General features: G+C 42.6%; 1 protein-coding gene across 2 annotated transcripts in view; it reads left to right on the forward strand.

Moving 5' to 3' along the window:
• Nucleotides 1-3,142: 3,142 nt before the first annotated feature.
• The window catches only part of LOC113019418 (dachshund homolog 2-like), a 121,509-nt gene continuing 108,863 nt past the window's right edge, over nt 3,143-15,788 (forward strand). Inside the window, exon 1 of one of the 2 annotated variants that reach the window (XM_080292440.1) lies at nt 3,143-6,239. In XM_080292440.1, coding sequence (XP_080148566.1) covers nt 5,596-6,239 — 644 coding nt within the window. In that variant the 5' untranslated portion in view covers nt 3,143-5,595. The remainder of the gene's footprint in view (nt 6,240-15,788) is intronic. The other variant, XM_026163139.2, reaches the window with a different exon arrangement.

Here is a 15,788-nt window from a genome sequence, read left to right on the forward strand (position 1 = left end):
CAATGACAATAACTTGAATTCTTGAAGTTCTTCTGAAGCCAAAAAGCGACAAGCATATCACACACGCCTCCCCTCTGTAACTTTATCAGCAATCGCCAGCTGTTGGGCTGACAATGGGCAGTTGTGAAATGTTAACATGGTGGTGTTTTTTCTCGTTGGTGGAGAGCAGTGTGACATCATCCATGAAGGTGAATGTGAGTCTTTTCCTGCAGCTGCTGCCACTTTTTCTTTACCCCACAGTAAAAACTGCACCAACACAAAAAGATGACATACAGTTAGTCAGGACGACTGATTCAATACGCAGAAAGCAGTAAAAAAAAAGCCTTTTGTCACTTACATCTTCCTCTGTGTCTCCTCAGGGGATGAAGAGCATTTTGCAGACAAGTTTTTCCACTTTTGTCACTCTCCTCTCTCTTGTCACCTCCTTCATTTTGCCCTTCTGTCACTCTCCCTCCCCTCCTCATCTCTTTCTCTCGTCTGTCTCGGACTTCGCTCCTATTCCTCTTTGCCTCGCTCTCAGCATCCCAAAGTCCAACTCCAAGTTCATATCGGTCATTATAACCCCACAGAGAGATATTCACCTCCACTAAGAGCTCATCTCTCTCTGTCTTTCTCTGAGTCCAGCTTCAGTCTGATCATTATTAGTCCTGAGAGACAAATTATTGCCCTCGTGTCCCTCTGACACTCTCCTTACCTCTCTATTCTTTTCATCTCTGTCTTGTTCCGTCTCACCTTTTTCATTTTCGGCTGCTGCTCCACCTTTCCTCCTTGACCTCTCTTGCTCTTTTTTCACCTTTATACTTGTACTTTCTCTCCTAAATTCTTTAATCTTCATAGAACTACTATAGAGGTCATAAAGTCATAGATTATGGCTTTTTTTAAAATCATGCTGCATATATATTTATAAAACCCCAACAAAAAGATGACACCCTTTGATCAAGCAGAGAGTGACATATAGACGCATGGTGAGTACAGAAACAGTGCATCATGGGAAGCCTAGACCTATTGCAGCATAACTAAGGGTCACCTGGTCTAGCCCTAACTGTAAACTTTATCAAAAGGATTAAATGCAGACTGACAAGGCCCTGGGAGATGGGAGTTACTGATTCTGCCATGACCAGGTGCTGATGGTTATCCTAGAGTCACACCAGAGAGAGGTTACAGCAACATACAAACCAAGCAGGAAGTCTTGGTGGTTGAAAGTCAACCTGTGCAGACAAGCACCGTAATGTGGTTCTTGTGTCAGATTTATTTCATTGAAGCAAGTGGTCCTGCTGGAATTGACCATCCTTTTGGAAGACCGGATGGGAGAGAGGTGATAAAATAGAACCACGTATAAGGAGCTCACAGGTGACTGTCTAAGCAGGGAATGGAAGCCCGATGCTAAGGTTTTGCCAACTTTGACCTTTCAACACCGACCTTGAGAGTCAACAGGACCCTCAAGCTTCTGGGGATTAGATGATGGCACAGCAAGAGAGCCATCAGGTGTTATTAGCGTTGCTGAAAAGTTAGAAAAAGTAAAATTTCACCTCTAAATTGTGTTTTCTTACCCCTCCCGATGCAAGTGCATAATCACGTAACAGCTGCTGTTTACCTCAGCTATCAATGCTGGGTGAGAAGTGTCAACCTTTATTTGCTCTGGAGGAGGCTGTAATACTTTGAGAAACGAAACGAGGATATATCCCAAACTTTTATGTTGGTAAGTGCAACTGTTTTGCCACTGTTAGCCTCTGTTAGCTGCTGTTAGTGAAACATTCTTTCAAGAGGATCAAACAATGTTGGACTCAGACACTTAGTGAATAAACTCTCATAAAAAGTGAGAATGTCACACTGTTTATCAGAGGGTAAATTAGAGTTTTTAGGACACTTAAGCCAAATATTACCCAATGATGTTAGCTTATAACCAGCTCTTGGTGTTGTTTAACTTACTCATTGTCATCTTTCCGCAGATCCACACATGGAACAGTCACATGTCTAATATGCTGACAATAAGTAATTGTGACAATATTGAGAATAAATGAGCATGTTTATGCACATTTTCATGTGTCAGAGCTCTGACTTCAGTTCAGGAGATGAGGCTTGAGGTGAGGAGGAGGACGATGACATTTTGCTTCCCCTTCTATTCTTTAGAGAAGGTGACTGTTTCTCTGATGATAAAACATAGGCGTGATCCTTCATAACTTGAGTCTGCAGTTGTGAATTAATATTTACCTCCATAGCACGTTGACGCCTACGAGTTTTCATCTCCTAGTACTACGTATGTGGCCGTTCTTTAATCACAAGTAAAACATGACTGAGCAGTGATGCTCGTCTCATCTAAGTTTATGATGCATCAGTTACACACTAATCAGTGCATATTTTTGAGTACAATAAATTTTTTCATTAAATAAACATAAAATGAGTGTGCCTTTAAAGATGTGATGTGCTTTATGCTTGAGTTTTTGTTGCCGTCCATGCAGCATTAAGACAATTTAAAACATCCCAAACAAAAGTAAAAATAAATGCACAGAAAAATGCCTTCCTACTTTAAGTGCAGTGAGGGATGGAAGACAGAAAACAGACTTCTTGTTTCTTAAATCTAGTGTCAAGTCAGAAATAAATCATCCAAAGTTCCTTTCTTTTTTGTACTAATTTCCCTCTTTTGTTTGTTTTGTCGGTGCGACATCTCGGTCCCGACTGAAATGATTTGTCTCATCAGAGTAAAAACAGAACATATCAGACTTTCTGTCAGTCTGTGCAAAGTAAATCTGGATTTTCAAACATTATTACAAATTTTAGCGAGCTCTTCTTTCTCCCCTTCAGTATCATCATCTTCTCTCACTCTGTGTGTTTCTCTCTCTTTTCAGTCTCCCTTTCATTCAGTCAGGGTTTCTCAGTGTAATGAGATTACACGGGATTATAAAGCTCCGTCTGTCTGTAATCCACACCACTCAATCCCATTTCACTGCTTAAACACACACACACACACGCGTGTGAGTCTCTTTGATGCTGCACAGTGATCTCTTTTCTTTTAGAGCTTTTGCTTTCTTAATCCCTGTCCTCTTCTTTTGTCACATAAATGATCACCATGGGTCATTTAGCTTCTGTTCTCTTCCCCAGCTTCCTTTCCTCATCCTCTTGTTTCCTTTTCTATCTCCATTTTTGGGTTTTCGATTGTTATCATTCTCCCGACAGCATCCTTCCTCTCTGTTAAACAGAAAGACTAAACCAGTTTGTTTCTTTCATGTCTCCTCTTCTTATTATATTTTAAATGTCTGTGTTTTCATCCTTTCTCCTCTTTCCTGCCTTCCTTCCCTCCTATGTCCCTTCCCTCTTTACTACCTTCTTTCCTTTCGTCATCAATGTCCTTCCTTTCATGCTTCCTTCCTTCCTTCTTTCCTTCCACTTCTGTTTTCTCAGAGCGTTCTTCCAGCCCTAAACCTAACCTTATCCCTAGCCCTGACCATAACCTTATTCCTGACCTGAACCAGGACTTTAATGATGTTAAATAGCGTGTTTCTAAGCGATTTGAAGAATAAGAGCGAACATGTGTAGGTTCAGTCCAGACGGTTCTCATATTTCCTCTTTTTCCGAGGTCGTCATTTAGGAACGTGGTGGGTAGCCGAAAACGTAATATGGTGACGATTTGTCACCTAGCGTAAAATGTTACGCTTTGGGAGTGAGAACGGGTTGGTTTTCTTTGCCTTCCTTCCTTCCTTTCTCTCATTGTTGTTCCTTCTGTCCTTTTTTGTATTGTTACCTGCTGTTCCCTTCTTTTCATTTCCTTCCTTTGCTCTTTACTTCCAAACTGTGATTTCTTTTTTCTTCCTTCAGCCCTTCTTGTTGCTACCGATTTTGTTCCCTTCATTCCTTCCTTCCTTTTGTCCTTGTTTATACTTTTTTCCACATACTTCCTTTCTCCTTCCTTCCTTCTACACACCTCTTTCTTGTCCTTACTTTTTCTCCCTTCCACTATATATTTACCCTTCCATACTTTTCATTGCCCTTCTTTCCTTATGTTTATTGTTGTTCTTTCTGTCCTGTTTTATTATTTATCTTATTCTTCCTCCCTTCCCATCCTTACCAATCTGTCTTTGTTTTCCGTACTTTTTATCATCACCTATTTTGTTCTCTTTCTTTCTTCCTTTCTTACACTGTCTTGTTTCATTCTTTCCACATCTGTCCTTCCTTCCATTTACTTTGCTGTCACCTCTTATTCCTTCTTCTTTTCTTTTCTTTACACCTTTGTTCTTTTTTTTATCATCACTTCGCCTTTGCTCAGTTTGTTTCCCTTCTTTCCTTATTTTATTTGTTTATTTCACTGCTCTCCCTCTCTCTTCCCCCTCCATTCTTCCTTTCTTGTTCCTTCCTTCCTTCTTTTCTCTTCCTGTCATTCATTGCTTCCTTTTTGCGTCTTATTCCTCTTCACTTTGTTAATTGTCACGTATGTTGTTTCTTCCATCCTTCCTTGTCTTACTTTTTGTCTTTTTCCTTTTGTTTTCCTCTACTCATGTCCTCCTTCTCCTTCCTTATCACAGTTTTATTATTTCTTCCATCTCCCCTTCCTTCCATTTCTTTTATTTTTACCTGTCCACACCTTCACCTCATCATTTGATTTTGATCTTCCTTCCTTCTTTCCTTCCTTCCTATTGTTGTTCTTTTCATTCTTCTTTACGTTTACCTACATTATTCCCTAACTTTCTTCCTTTATTTCCTCCTTTCTTCAATCCTGCCTTAAATTTCCTTTTCCTTGTTTCCTTCATTAAATATATATTCCTTTCATTTTCCGTCTTTCCTTGTTGTTATTGTGACCTGCTATTCCTTCTTCCCTCCATCCTTCCATCCTTCCTTCATTCATTCCTTCGATATTGCCACCTATGCACACTCCTTCTTTATTTGTTTTTCCTTCCTTGTTATTTCCATTCTTTTAATCGTTACCTGTGTTGTTCCCTTCTTTCATTCCTTTTCCCTTTTCACCTGTTTTTCCTTCTTTCTCCCTCCTTTCTTCCTAAACCTCAGCTGTTCGCAGGTCATCCTGCACACGCACAAACACGCAGCATGTAATTAAAAAAAAAAACTCGAAGAAGAAAAATAAAAAGTTCCCGTTAGAGACTCAAGCAACTCGTGAGAAAGTTCATGAAGCCGCAAAGCGAGAAATCTGACCGATACCCTCCACACATACACACACAAACACACATCAATGGGGGGCAATAAAGTCCTCCTCTCATTTCTACACCAATCATCTTCACAGTCCTACAAAGGACCGCGTCTGATTGGCCCAATGTTTAGTCAGTCACGCCTACAGGAGGCGGGGCTACGGCGAGGGCTGACCCGGACTCTGCTCCAGTCGCTTTTACGCACAGACCGGACAGTCCGCTTTCCACGCACGGATACCCGGAGCGAGAGCTCCTTCTGGATAGAACGAGAGGCGAGTGGAAGCTGAGGCGAGGAAATCAAAAATAGAAACGGAAAAAGTGAGCGGAAGCCCAACAGCAGAGACGCACAAGTGTTGTTTTTCCCTCTCCCAGCTGGACAGAGCGAGAGGACGAAAGAAAGTGCGTGTGAGAGTGTGAAAGCCTCAGTGCGTGCGCGCGTCTTCACCGCTGACCTTCCGTCATGTCGCTCCCCGGCTCCCCTCCGCTCCTCTCGCCGGGCTCGGGCGCCCCAACTCCGGTCGCGCTCTACCGCTCTGCCCCGGATGCGCTCCACACATCCGTCGCCTCCACCGGCACCTCCAGCCCGGCGCACACCAACTCCCACTCCCACTCCCTGTCCCCGTCTCCACGGCTCACCAGCAGCATGCTCAGCGCTTTCCTGCCTGGACCGGGAGGCGCACTGGCCGGCTTGGGGAACGGCGGCTCCACCGCCCCTCTGGGTCCCCTGAGCGGGTTGGGCTCGCTGAGCACAGCCGGCCTGACTCCGGGCTCCCCCAGCCTGGCGCAGACTTCGTCCGGCTCGGGTCTGTGCAGCGAGTGCAAACTGGTGGAGGTGCACGGCGTGAAGGTGGCCAGCTTCAGCGTGGACGGCCAGGAGCTGATATGCCTGCCGCAGGTGTTCGACCTCTTCCTGAAGCACCTGGTGGGCGGGCTGCACACCGTCTACACCAAGCTGAAGAGGCTGGACATCACGCCCGTGGTGTGCACCGTGGAGCAGGTGCGCGTCCTGCGGGGACTCGGCGCCATCCAACCCGGCGTGAACCGCTGCAAGCTCATCTCCAGGAAGGACTTCGAGACGCTGTACCAGGACTGCACCAGCGCCAGGTCGGTCCGCACTTTACGCACTTTTTCATATTTCAAGAAAAAAACAAAAAAAAAACAAAAAGAGTTTGTCTAATTTTCAAACTTCTTCCAGCGTGATTGAATCGCGACATTTAGAGAACTCTGAGTCAGTTTAGCGGCGGTTTCATCCCCCTTTTAGGACTACAGACTTGGATTGGCTCTGCGTCCGCACGTTTAAACTTGTGTACAAGGTGGTCCTGCAATATGTTTTTTAATGAAATGATTAAATTTACTGTGACAAGCATGTTTTTGGTAAAACACCGAGCTGTGGGAATCCTGATCTTTTGATATGAAGTTTTTCTGCAAAATCCTCCCGAAACTTTCCTGAAATAAATCATCCAGAGTCTTTCTCTTAATTTTATCCCACTCTTGTTTCTCTTTCTGTTCACAGCTCATTCATATTTCTATTTAGACTCCTGTTTCCTTTGCATTTCTCTCTCTCTCTCTCTCTCTCTCTCTGTGTGTGTGCTTCTAGGGTGCATTTTTATGACACTCTGCAAACATTTGTTGGAGGCTCGGGACTGTTTTTGATTAATGGTTATCTTCCACACTTCCTGTTCTGTTATCAGCACTGTTCCTTATTTTACTTTGGATGATGCTTTTACTGTATCGACTTTGGAAGGTGTGTGTGTGTGTGTGTGTGTGATGCTAAATGAGCACACAGACAGACACATGTTTCATTAGTTTGGTGTTTTTTTACAGGAACAAAAAGCTTATGGCAAACAAATGCAAAGTAAACAACCCGCTGCTTTGTCCTGTTTACACATAATCCATTACCTTATATCTCACCAGCAGATATGTGTGTGTGTGTGTGCGCATGTGTGTGTGTGTCAGTGAAAGGGAAAGAGCTTTTCTGTGTCTTTATGTGGTGTATGAAAGGTAATATGTGTGTGAGAGGCTTTAACGGGAATCGAGTGGATGTGTGTTGCAGAAATGCAGCATTGATGTGCGTTTGTGTGTAAATAGGCTTTTCACTGTGTGTGTGTGAATACTTGCTGTACACCTGCCACCTCACCTGTCTGAGCCCACAGCTTCTATTTAGCTGGCTTCAAGTTCAAACTCGAAAGTGTTTGTTTTTTTTCTCCAGTGGGTTAAATTTTGATGTGAATCCACAGAACGAAGCAAAAATAGTTCACAACACACATTTCAAATGATTTCAAAATAACTAAAGAGAAGTTAGAAGCTGCAATGAACTCTTTGGACTTGCTGTTGCTTCATTGCATTCACATTTAAAAAAAATTATTGTCACTAATATAGAAAAGATTAAATCAAGTTTTGTTCAGACAATCAAACCAAAGAAGTTAAAATATTTCTCCAGTTTAGCGCTGAGTAGAAGAGGCCTCACAGTTTTTAGAAATGTCTTTTATTTGCTCAGTTCTGTTGTTTTTAACTGTGTCGAGCCTCATTTACAGAACATATTGGAAGACGTTTAAATCAAAGTGTTTTTGGTTTTACACGATTTGTGTTTAGTTCTTCTTTTAGGCACCTCAAACTGAATTGAAGTGAATTCGTTTTGGACAGAAAAAAATGTAACTGCCACAATTTTTAAAAAACTTTTTGCAGCATCTCCTGTGAAATTTCCGATTTTCCGCACCCTCTTTAAACTCTGACGTTTACTGTTTTCCACAAAGATGACTTTAAGACTTTCTCCCCGCTTCTTTTTTCCCTCTTCATATAGATTTAAAGTATTTCGGTTTTAAATTTAAACTTTAAAGATGTCGGGGAAATTTGACATAAAGGTTAAAAAAAATTGGTAATTGGTCATGTGAGAAGGACAGATGCGTTCTGAGTTCAGAAAAGCAGGTTTAAATGAGTTCATCACTCAGACTTGGCCTTTTTACCAAAATGGTCACAGAAGTTTTTCTTTTATTATTATTATTTTTAGCTGTATTTTGCTCTGATGGTCGTCTTGGAAAGAGTCAAGTGATCCAGTACCAAAGTTTAGAAAGATCACCTTCAGTCAGTCTGCGTTCTCAGTTTAAGTAAAGTGAAATTCATTCATTACTTAGAAAAACACTGACGATTTAAAATATTTAAAACCAGCCTTGAGTTCTGGCCAAACTCGTGCCGCGATTGTCGAGTTTATTTGATCACCTCTGCCGAGGAGCTCGTGCTAATTGCTCGGTTCGCCCGTCTGTTAGCGGGAATCTTCAAACCATCTGCAACTCGTTGTGGATGGAACAGGTGGTGCTTGGCCTTTCTTAGAAATTAATATTTTCTTTTACCGCTGCGAGGCGTTTCACGTCAAATCTTCACAAATACAAATCAAATTACATCCCGAGATAATCTGACAACTCGGTTCGTGCCAAGAATTACCAGCCTGGGTGGGAGGCGCTCGTCCTCGGACTGCTCTTGTTCTTAATTTTACACTGATGGGCTCGTATGCATTGGGCTGTCTCATGCCATGTTTTTGTTGCTGACTCTGGTTGCATAATTTATTAAAGTTCACTGTCCCTGTGCAGGAAAAAAAACACTTGGCAGCCGATTTCTGCGCTTTGTGCCAAAATTTGCACTTCTGCTTATGATCATTACTCTGATGTTAATGTTTTCAATGTCAATCTCTTATAGACATCCATAAATCTGCTTAGAAATCAGACATAATGGCACACCTCACAAAACCTGGAACCTACCTGAGAATCATCTATAGGTTTACATCACTATCAGTGTGATCCACTGCGAGCTGCCTGTACAAGCAGACGGGAGCTGCTACGTCTAGCTTTAATGAGACCAAACAGGCAGGCACACTGGACCCCATCAGCAGCTTCTCTGATGGCTGCGTTATTCTGGGGGAGGAATTTTGCTGGCCCACCTTTGCTCTGACCTTTATTGTGTGATAAAGCTCTTCTCCTCTGATGGGAGCGATCCGTTCTGGGGTGACACTGCCTCCCTATCCGTGGGGCACCAGAGATGACTGAAAGGTTTAATTATGATGGAATTTAAATCCACTTTTAACAACCTAAACCAAGTGCTTCACAGCGCTCTCCACGCTCATGATTGAAATGCTAAGTGTGGGAATCTTATTTGGGATAATGGTGCTCGATTCCCTCAGGTAGACTTCCACAGACTTGGATAATCAGTGCTGAGGAGGGGTGGAGGTGTTCTGGTGGCTGAGGATTTGAGATGGATATTTACCACTAATACTGGAAAATGTTGGGGTAACGTTTGTGATAATCTCTGGGCTGCATCTCTGTCAGTGAGTTAGTTGCTGGGGTGGCGGTAGCTCAGGAGATCAAGCAGGTTATCTAATAGTCAAAAAGTTGGTGGTTTGATCCCTGGCTGCTCCAGTCTGCATCCAACATAGCCTCAAGCAAGACAGCAAACCCTGAGTTCCTTTCTGCTGCATCCATCAGCGTGTGAATGTTGGACAGAAACCACTTAGGTAGGAACAAAACTGCTTATATGACTGGGTGTCAAAGGAGAGTAGAAAAGCACTGTATAGGAATTGATCAAGTCAAACGTGGCTTGAGGAGTCTTTTAGTTACGGCTGTTTGGCCCGTTTGTAGCTGAGGCATCATCTCGGTGAAGAAGCGGGCTGTTGGGAGAACTTGCCTTCTGTGGATTTCATCTCCATTGTCTTCTGTCTCTTTGTGTAATCCTGGGCTGGCTCCATGATGTTGAGATCAGGGTGTGTGTGGGTCAGACCATCTGTTGCAGGATGATTTGTAGCTGAAGATGGTTAGTTTTTATGACTCCTGCCGAATGTTTGAGCGTGTCATCTCGCTGCAGAATGAATTTAGTACCAGTTGCCCCCGCTTTCTGATGAGAATCCAAACCTCTCAAGCGCCTCATATATTGCTGTGTTTCCAGAAACTCCTTAACAGAGAAAGAAAGAGAGACAGTGAAAGTTCACGCGAGGGCTGCAGCTGGAAGCGCAGGATGTCGTCTGCTCAGTTATTTTTGTTGATGGATGAACGGCTTTTTGTTTGCGCTCGTTCAGTATCGGCTAATAATTAACGGCAGATCATGTTGCTGTGGAGTCGCTGGACTGGTGATGAGTGGCCTGTTTGTTTCTTGTTTTTTGTTAAAGCTGACCACACACACTAGGTTACACTCTATTAAGCATGACATGTTCAGTCCTCTAGCTATTTCATAAAGAACAGAACAGGCAAGGTTCGTTTTACGACTTTGCCTAAATTCACAGGTGTAGTTCTGTTTTGGGCTAATTTTCTCTTCTTCCCAAACCTTTCTCCTCTCAATCTCAATCACCCTGCCTCCCCTCTCTTGCCCTCTGCTTCTCTCACACACACTCACTTTACACAGCGGTACATGTCAGGGGTAATAATGGATCATGCGAATGCACATGGAACAACACGGCTGGAGATCCATTGTTGTTGAACGCACAGCGAACACACACACTCCTCTCTCTCCAATCATATTGACATTCTTCTAATGCCTCTCGCTCTCTCTGTCTCTCACCCTCTTTAATGCCCCCTCCTCCCGGCTATTCCCTCCCTCGCTTAACATTATTGTCTGGGAAAAGAAAGAAAAAATTAAACGCTCAAAAAAAAAAAAGAAAAGAAAGAGAACTCCCACTGGGCTTCTGCATAGTTTGTCTTCTCTGTAACCCGTGTGTTTGTGTTTCTCTGTGAGTGTGTGTGTGTATAAAAGCAATCACCGCTTCTATCCACTCGTACCTCTGGTGTCGGTTTTGTTAACTTATGCCTTGTTTTGTTTTAATTTAAAGTGCTCTTGATGTTGTTTTTATTAAAGATCTGCCCTTTTATTGACGTGAAAGAAAAGAAACAGGAAAAGGAGACCTGATGCGCGCGAGCAAGAAAGTGAAACAAAGTTCCCACACTTGCAGCAGCTGAAGTCTGGCAAAATGAAATATGAGTTATTTAACTCATTCACTGCCATTGACGTCTATAGCCGTCAATTGCAGTGAATGAGTCAATGGGTTTAACTCATTCACTGCCAATGGCTGGCAGTGAATGAGTTAAAGGAGGTGACATCAGCTGCTTGTAACCTGCGGACGTTAAATTGAGCTTGCAGCGCAGACCTTCAGATCATTTTATTCTTTGTTTCTGCTGGAGAAAGAGGGAGGGATGCATTTTTAATGTCTTCAGTGTCTTTGTTAAACTTTCCTTTAAATAACTTGAGAATCGAGCCTGGTGTCACAAACGGCGCGTGAGAAAGAGGTCAGGTCATTTTGAGTGTTATTGCGGGATCAATGTTGAGAGTGGTGCCCACCTGAGTGTCATTTTACGCCATTAAATGACATGTGAGAAGTTTAAAATGTGTTGACGTGACAAAGGCAAAACATACTACCTTTGGGTTGAACACACAAGCATATTTTGCTGCTCGTTTTATTAACTTTCCATCCAACTGATAAAGTCACAGTCTGAGATTTATTTTGTAGTGCACAATCACTGTGCTCTAATTTTGAAAGTTTAGTTGCTTATAACCGCCCAGGCCTGACCTTCCCTGTCTTATATTTCCCTACCTGCTGGTTGACCAGGTTGTATCATGAACTCCACCAATGCCACCACCCCAGACCGCAGCCAGAGGCAAAATCAGATTTCCCTAAACTGATGTTGTTGTTGTTCCTGGATCATTGTAATTAACGTCGGTCCACATTCAGCACTCCAAGGGACCAATCACACTGTTGTGATGTCATAGTTTTGCAACGTGGAAACACCCTCACACCAATTGCACAACCCTAACCCTGACCATGATCACGTCTTGACCCTGACATCACAAATCTATGACATCACAACAATGCGATCGGTCCCTTGCAGTGTTGAATGTGGACCCAAGTTTATTTCGATGATCCAGGAACAACACCAACACGGGGATATTGGGTGCATTGGATACCACAACCTGCATTGGGTGTACAACTACTAGAAATGTTCTAATGCAGCCCACTTGCCCGCTGCGAATGCGATGCAACATTAGCTGTGCTAAGCACATTAGGCATGTTCCTTATGACTAATTTGTTAGCTGTTTTTAAACAAGAGAAACCCTTATTGACTAGAAAACCCTCAAAAAACATTTAGAACATCCCTTCAACCGTCCAAGTTAAACATTAATCACGCCCCTCATTAAACAAATCAAATGTAGCTGAAATATGCAGCACATTGACCCGAGTATACTGTTGCACAAAAACACGCATTGTCAGATCAGTTTGCAGAGTTTGGCTAACCTTATCAGTGCTAGCACCAGAAGCCTTGGTTTCTTCTTTGCTAGCATCTACACCCTGGTGCAGAACAATTTTACGCATCGGTTCAACTGCTTTTGTTATATTCTAGTTATATTTTATCCTGATGAAGCCGACAGCCAGGCGCTCATTTTTGTTTTTACATCAAAGTACAGCAAAGGAGTGCTAGCTAACACGGCTGCCATTGATTTGTTTTCAACCTCCGTTTGTTTAAAACTTACATTCAGAGGGAGCGAGAGAGGGGGCTAGTGATGTTGTAACATCTTTAAACTAGCAGCTTAGACGTTAATAAAATGATAATAACAATAATACAGTATTTCTGGTGCTAATGCGTCGATGTTAGCAGTGTTAAAGCGTCTGGTCAGCATACTTTGAACCAAAGAGTTCACAGGTTAAAGAATGGTTAACGGTCAGGTAACGTACTTAATACTTGACTCTCGTTACCACAAGTTGCACAATTTGATCTGGTTGCCACATCACTGCTAGTTTATTTGTGTTTGCGTGCTCCATTTCGATGGAGTCGAACTCTGCACTCTTGCAACAGATCATTTTAACTCAAACCATAATTTTTCTGCCCCTAAACCTAATCAAGTAGTTTCAGTGACTAAGCCTAACCAAACAGCATCTGAAAGCCGCTCCCAGATGAGACTCATCTGAGCAAAAGTCTGTGTTTTTATGGCACCCACGAAACTCCCCTGTATGCAGTTTCAGGAATGCTCACAGGGATCCTTTAAGACTGTTGATGTGGTCATGTTGTTGGAGGACTGGTTGTTTTTGTTGTATCCTTGAGAGTGTTTGTGTTGCCCTCTAACTGAACTAAAAAGGTGGAGGACTGGTGTCTTTACTGCCTCCTGAATGTAAACATTATTTTGCTTAAAAACGAAGCAGACGATCTCTATCAAACCGCAGAGCTGTTTTGGTCTGAGTGTTTTCTGCCTCCTTGTCACCTCCTTGCTTGTGTGTGTGTGTGTGTGTGTGTGTGTGTGTGTCTGTGTGTGTGTGTGTGTGTGAGTGAGAGAGAGAGAGAGAATCGATAGTGAGTGACAGGTGGGAGGGTTGCTGATGTCGGAGTGTTATTCTGGTCTCTCCTTATCACGACAGGCTGTTAGAGCCCACACACACACACACACACACACACACACACACACACACACACACACACACACACACACACACATACACACATACCGATGATGGAGGTCGCATTGTCTGCAACGCAGGGGGAGAAAAGTCGTTTTGGTTTGTTGAAGCGTTGCAGCTTCACACACTCTCGCAGAATAACATCCGCACACACTCAGCGTGAACTCCTTTCATCAATTTGCTGTTTTTCATTCTTTTACATGGGGCATTAAGTTCTTTTAATGGAGCACAGTGGTTTGTAAGACACACAGTCAAATGTGGTCAGTCGCTTTGCCTTCTGCCTGAGGTGTGTGTGTGTGTGTGTGTGTGACGGAGTAGAAAGCACAAACAGAGCTATCAGTTGTCACACTGTGTCAGGTTACATCTGTGTGTTTGTGTGTCTTGTTCTTGTCATGTGTGTCCTGCTGGTGCTTGTGTGCGTGTGTGTTGTTTCTGTTGGTGTGATGTTTCCCACGCACGCGTGCGCGCAAGTGTGTCTGGTTTCAGCTCCGCTTTGTGCTGTTGGTTAATTGATAAAGGTTAAAGCGTTGGCCGGCGGGGAGCTGAGGTCACCTCGCTGCAGTGTGACAGTGCGCGTTAGCAGCGAGGAGGTGACCAATCGGACGTAATCTTCACACATTGCAATAATCAGATTGATCCGTGACAAAGAGGTGCTTTTTTTTCCACCCTTTTTTTCTCGCAGACAGGCACAAAAAATTCAAGTTTGTTTAGAAGTCTCTTATAATCGCCACACAGTATGAGAGTTTTATTGTTGTTCATTTATTTGATTTTCTGAAAGCATCTGCTCACATTAATGCACACTGTGAGCCCGACAGGTCAGTTAGAGTGCTGCTTTTCACCTGTTTAACTGTAACTGGAGACGCCACAATACCAAACATGTGGCCGTTGGTAGTAGTCCAACTGAAAGAACGTGGTCCTCAGGTCCAAACAATCTGTAACGTGTCCCTGATAATTTGACTCGCACACAGAACAGCAACAATTAGGTCTCGTGTTTTTCTTTCCAACAAAATAGTTTCCATTTTTAAAGATGTAAAAGGAAACGGGCTACAGTATGATCTGCAAAACCTTAACTCATGAAACTAGTGTTCAACTCCAATGTGGCAGCACAGAGCTTTTCCTCCATCAGGGTTTCCAGTGTGATGAGTCCCACTGGGCAAGGAGCGACACTAAGACAGCAACTACCAACTAACCACTAACTAACCTGAAGAGTTACACATATGAGTATCTGAGAAATTTTAGTTATTGTTAACACATAATTGAGAATATCAGATTTTAACTTATTGCAATCTGGATTAGAGCCTGACCGATATCTTAAAACTGATACTGATACCAATATTTGGTGGTTTTAAAATTTCCCAAACGATGTGTGTTATGTGTGGCTAATTATGAGTAAGCTAACATGCCAGTGCAGTTTAAAAATATTCTTGTTTTATTGTCACAGCAAGTTGTGGATTGCTCGTTTACGCTCCGGATCAGCTGGTTGTTGTTTTTGCAGCATTCCAAAGAGTGCCCTCTGGTGGCCAAACTGTGCAACATCAGTATTCACAACATGGTTGTTCCTCCCATCTCTTCTTTACTACCTTGATTTTCATTTATCGTTTCATTCATTTACAATATACTGGTGCTGGGTTATTAGAAATAAGGAAAGTATCAATATTTGATTTATTTCGTTCATCCGGCTGATTGACCAATAAGTTTATACCGTAGCAAGGTGTCTGTTGGTTCCTCTATCTGTCCACTATTCAAAACAATCACTACTCCTGCTATCTTCCTTATTTAGTCAGATTTGGTCACACTGATCGTGTAATTGCTCTTCACTCAAACTGCAGACAAGTCACACTTGTCCTTTTATGGCAATAATGATGGATTGTTAACTGGTTGGGCCATTGTCATTTGTGTTTTGTTTGTACATTGCTTTGACTTCATGTCTAAAAACACCAAAAATGTAATTAAATGCCAGTTAAATTCAACCTAGTCTCTTACAAATTAATATCTAAATATTTCTGAAATGTTTTATATGTTGTAATTTTTTTCCAGTTATTGAGCTTGACTATAATTGCTAAAGGGCATGCAAGCCTCATCATTTTCGTATCGCAGACTCAGGGTTGTGTAGGTTCCTGTATTTTAGCGAGTGAAAGCAGTTTGCTTAAGGTTTAAAAAAATCTGGTAATTTTGATTTAACATAAGTAAACACAGTCTGTGTTTTGACTGTGAGCTTTCTCTCCTTTAACTTC

Source organism: Astatotilapia calliptera, chromosome 3 (assembly GCF_964374335.1).
Source record: "Astatotilapia calliptera chromosome 3, fAstCal68.1, whole genome shotgun sequence".
Classification (NCBI taxonomy): Eukaryota; Metazoa; Chordata; class Actinopteri; order Cichliformes; family Cichlidae; genus Astatotilapia; species Astatotilapia calliptera.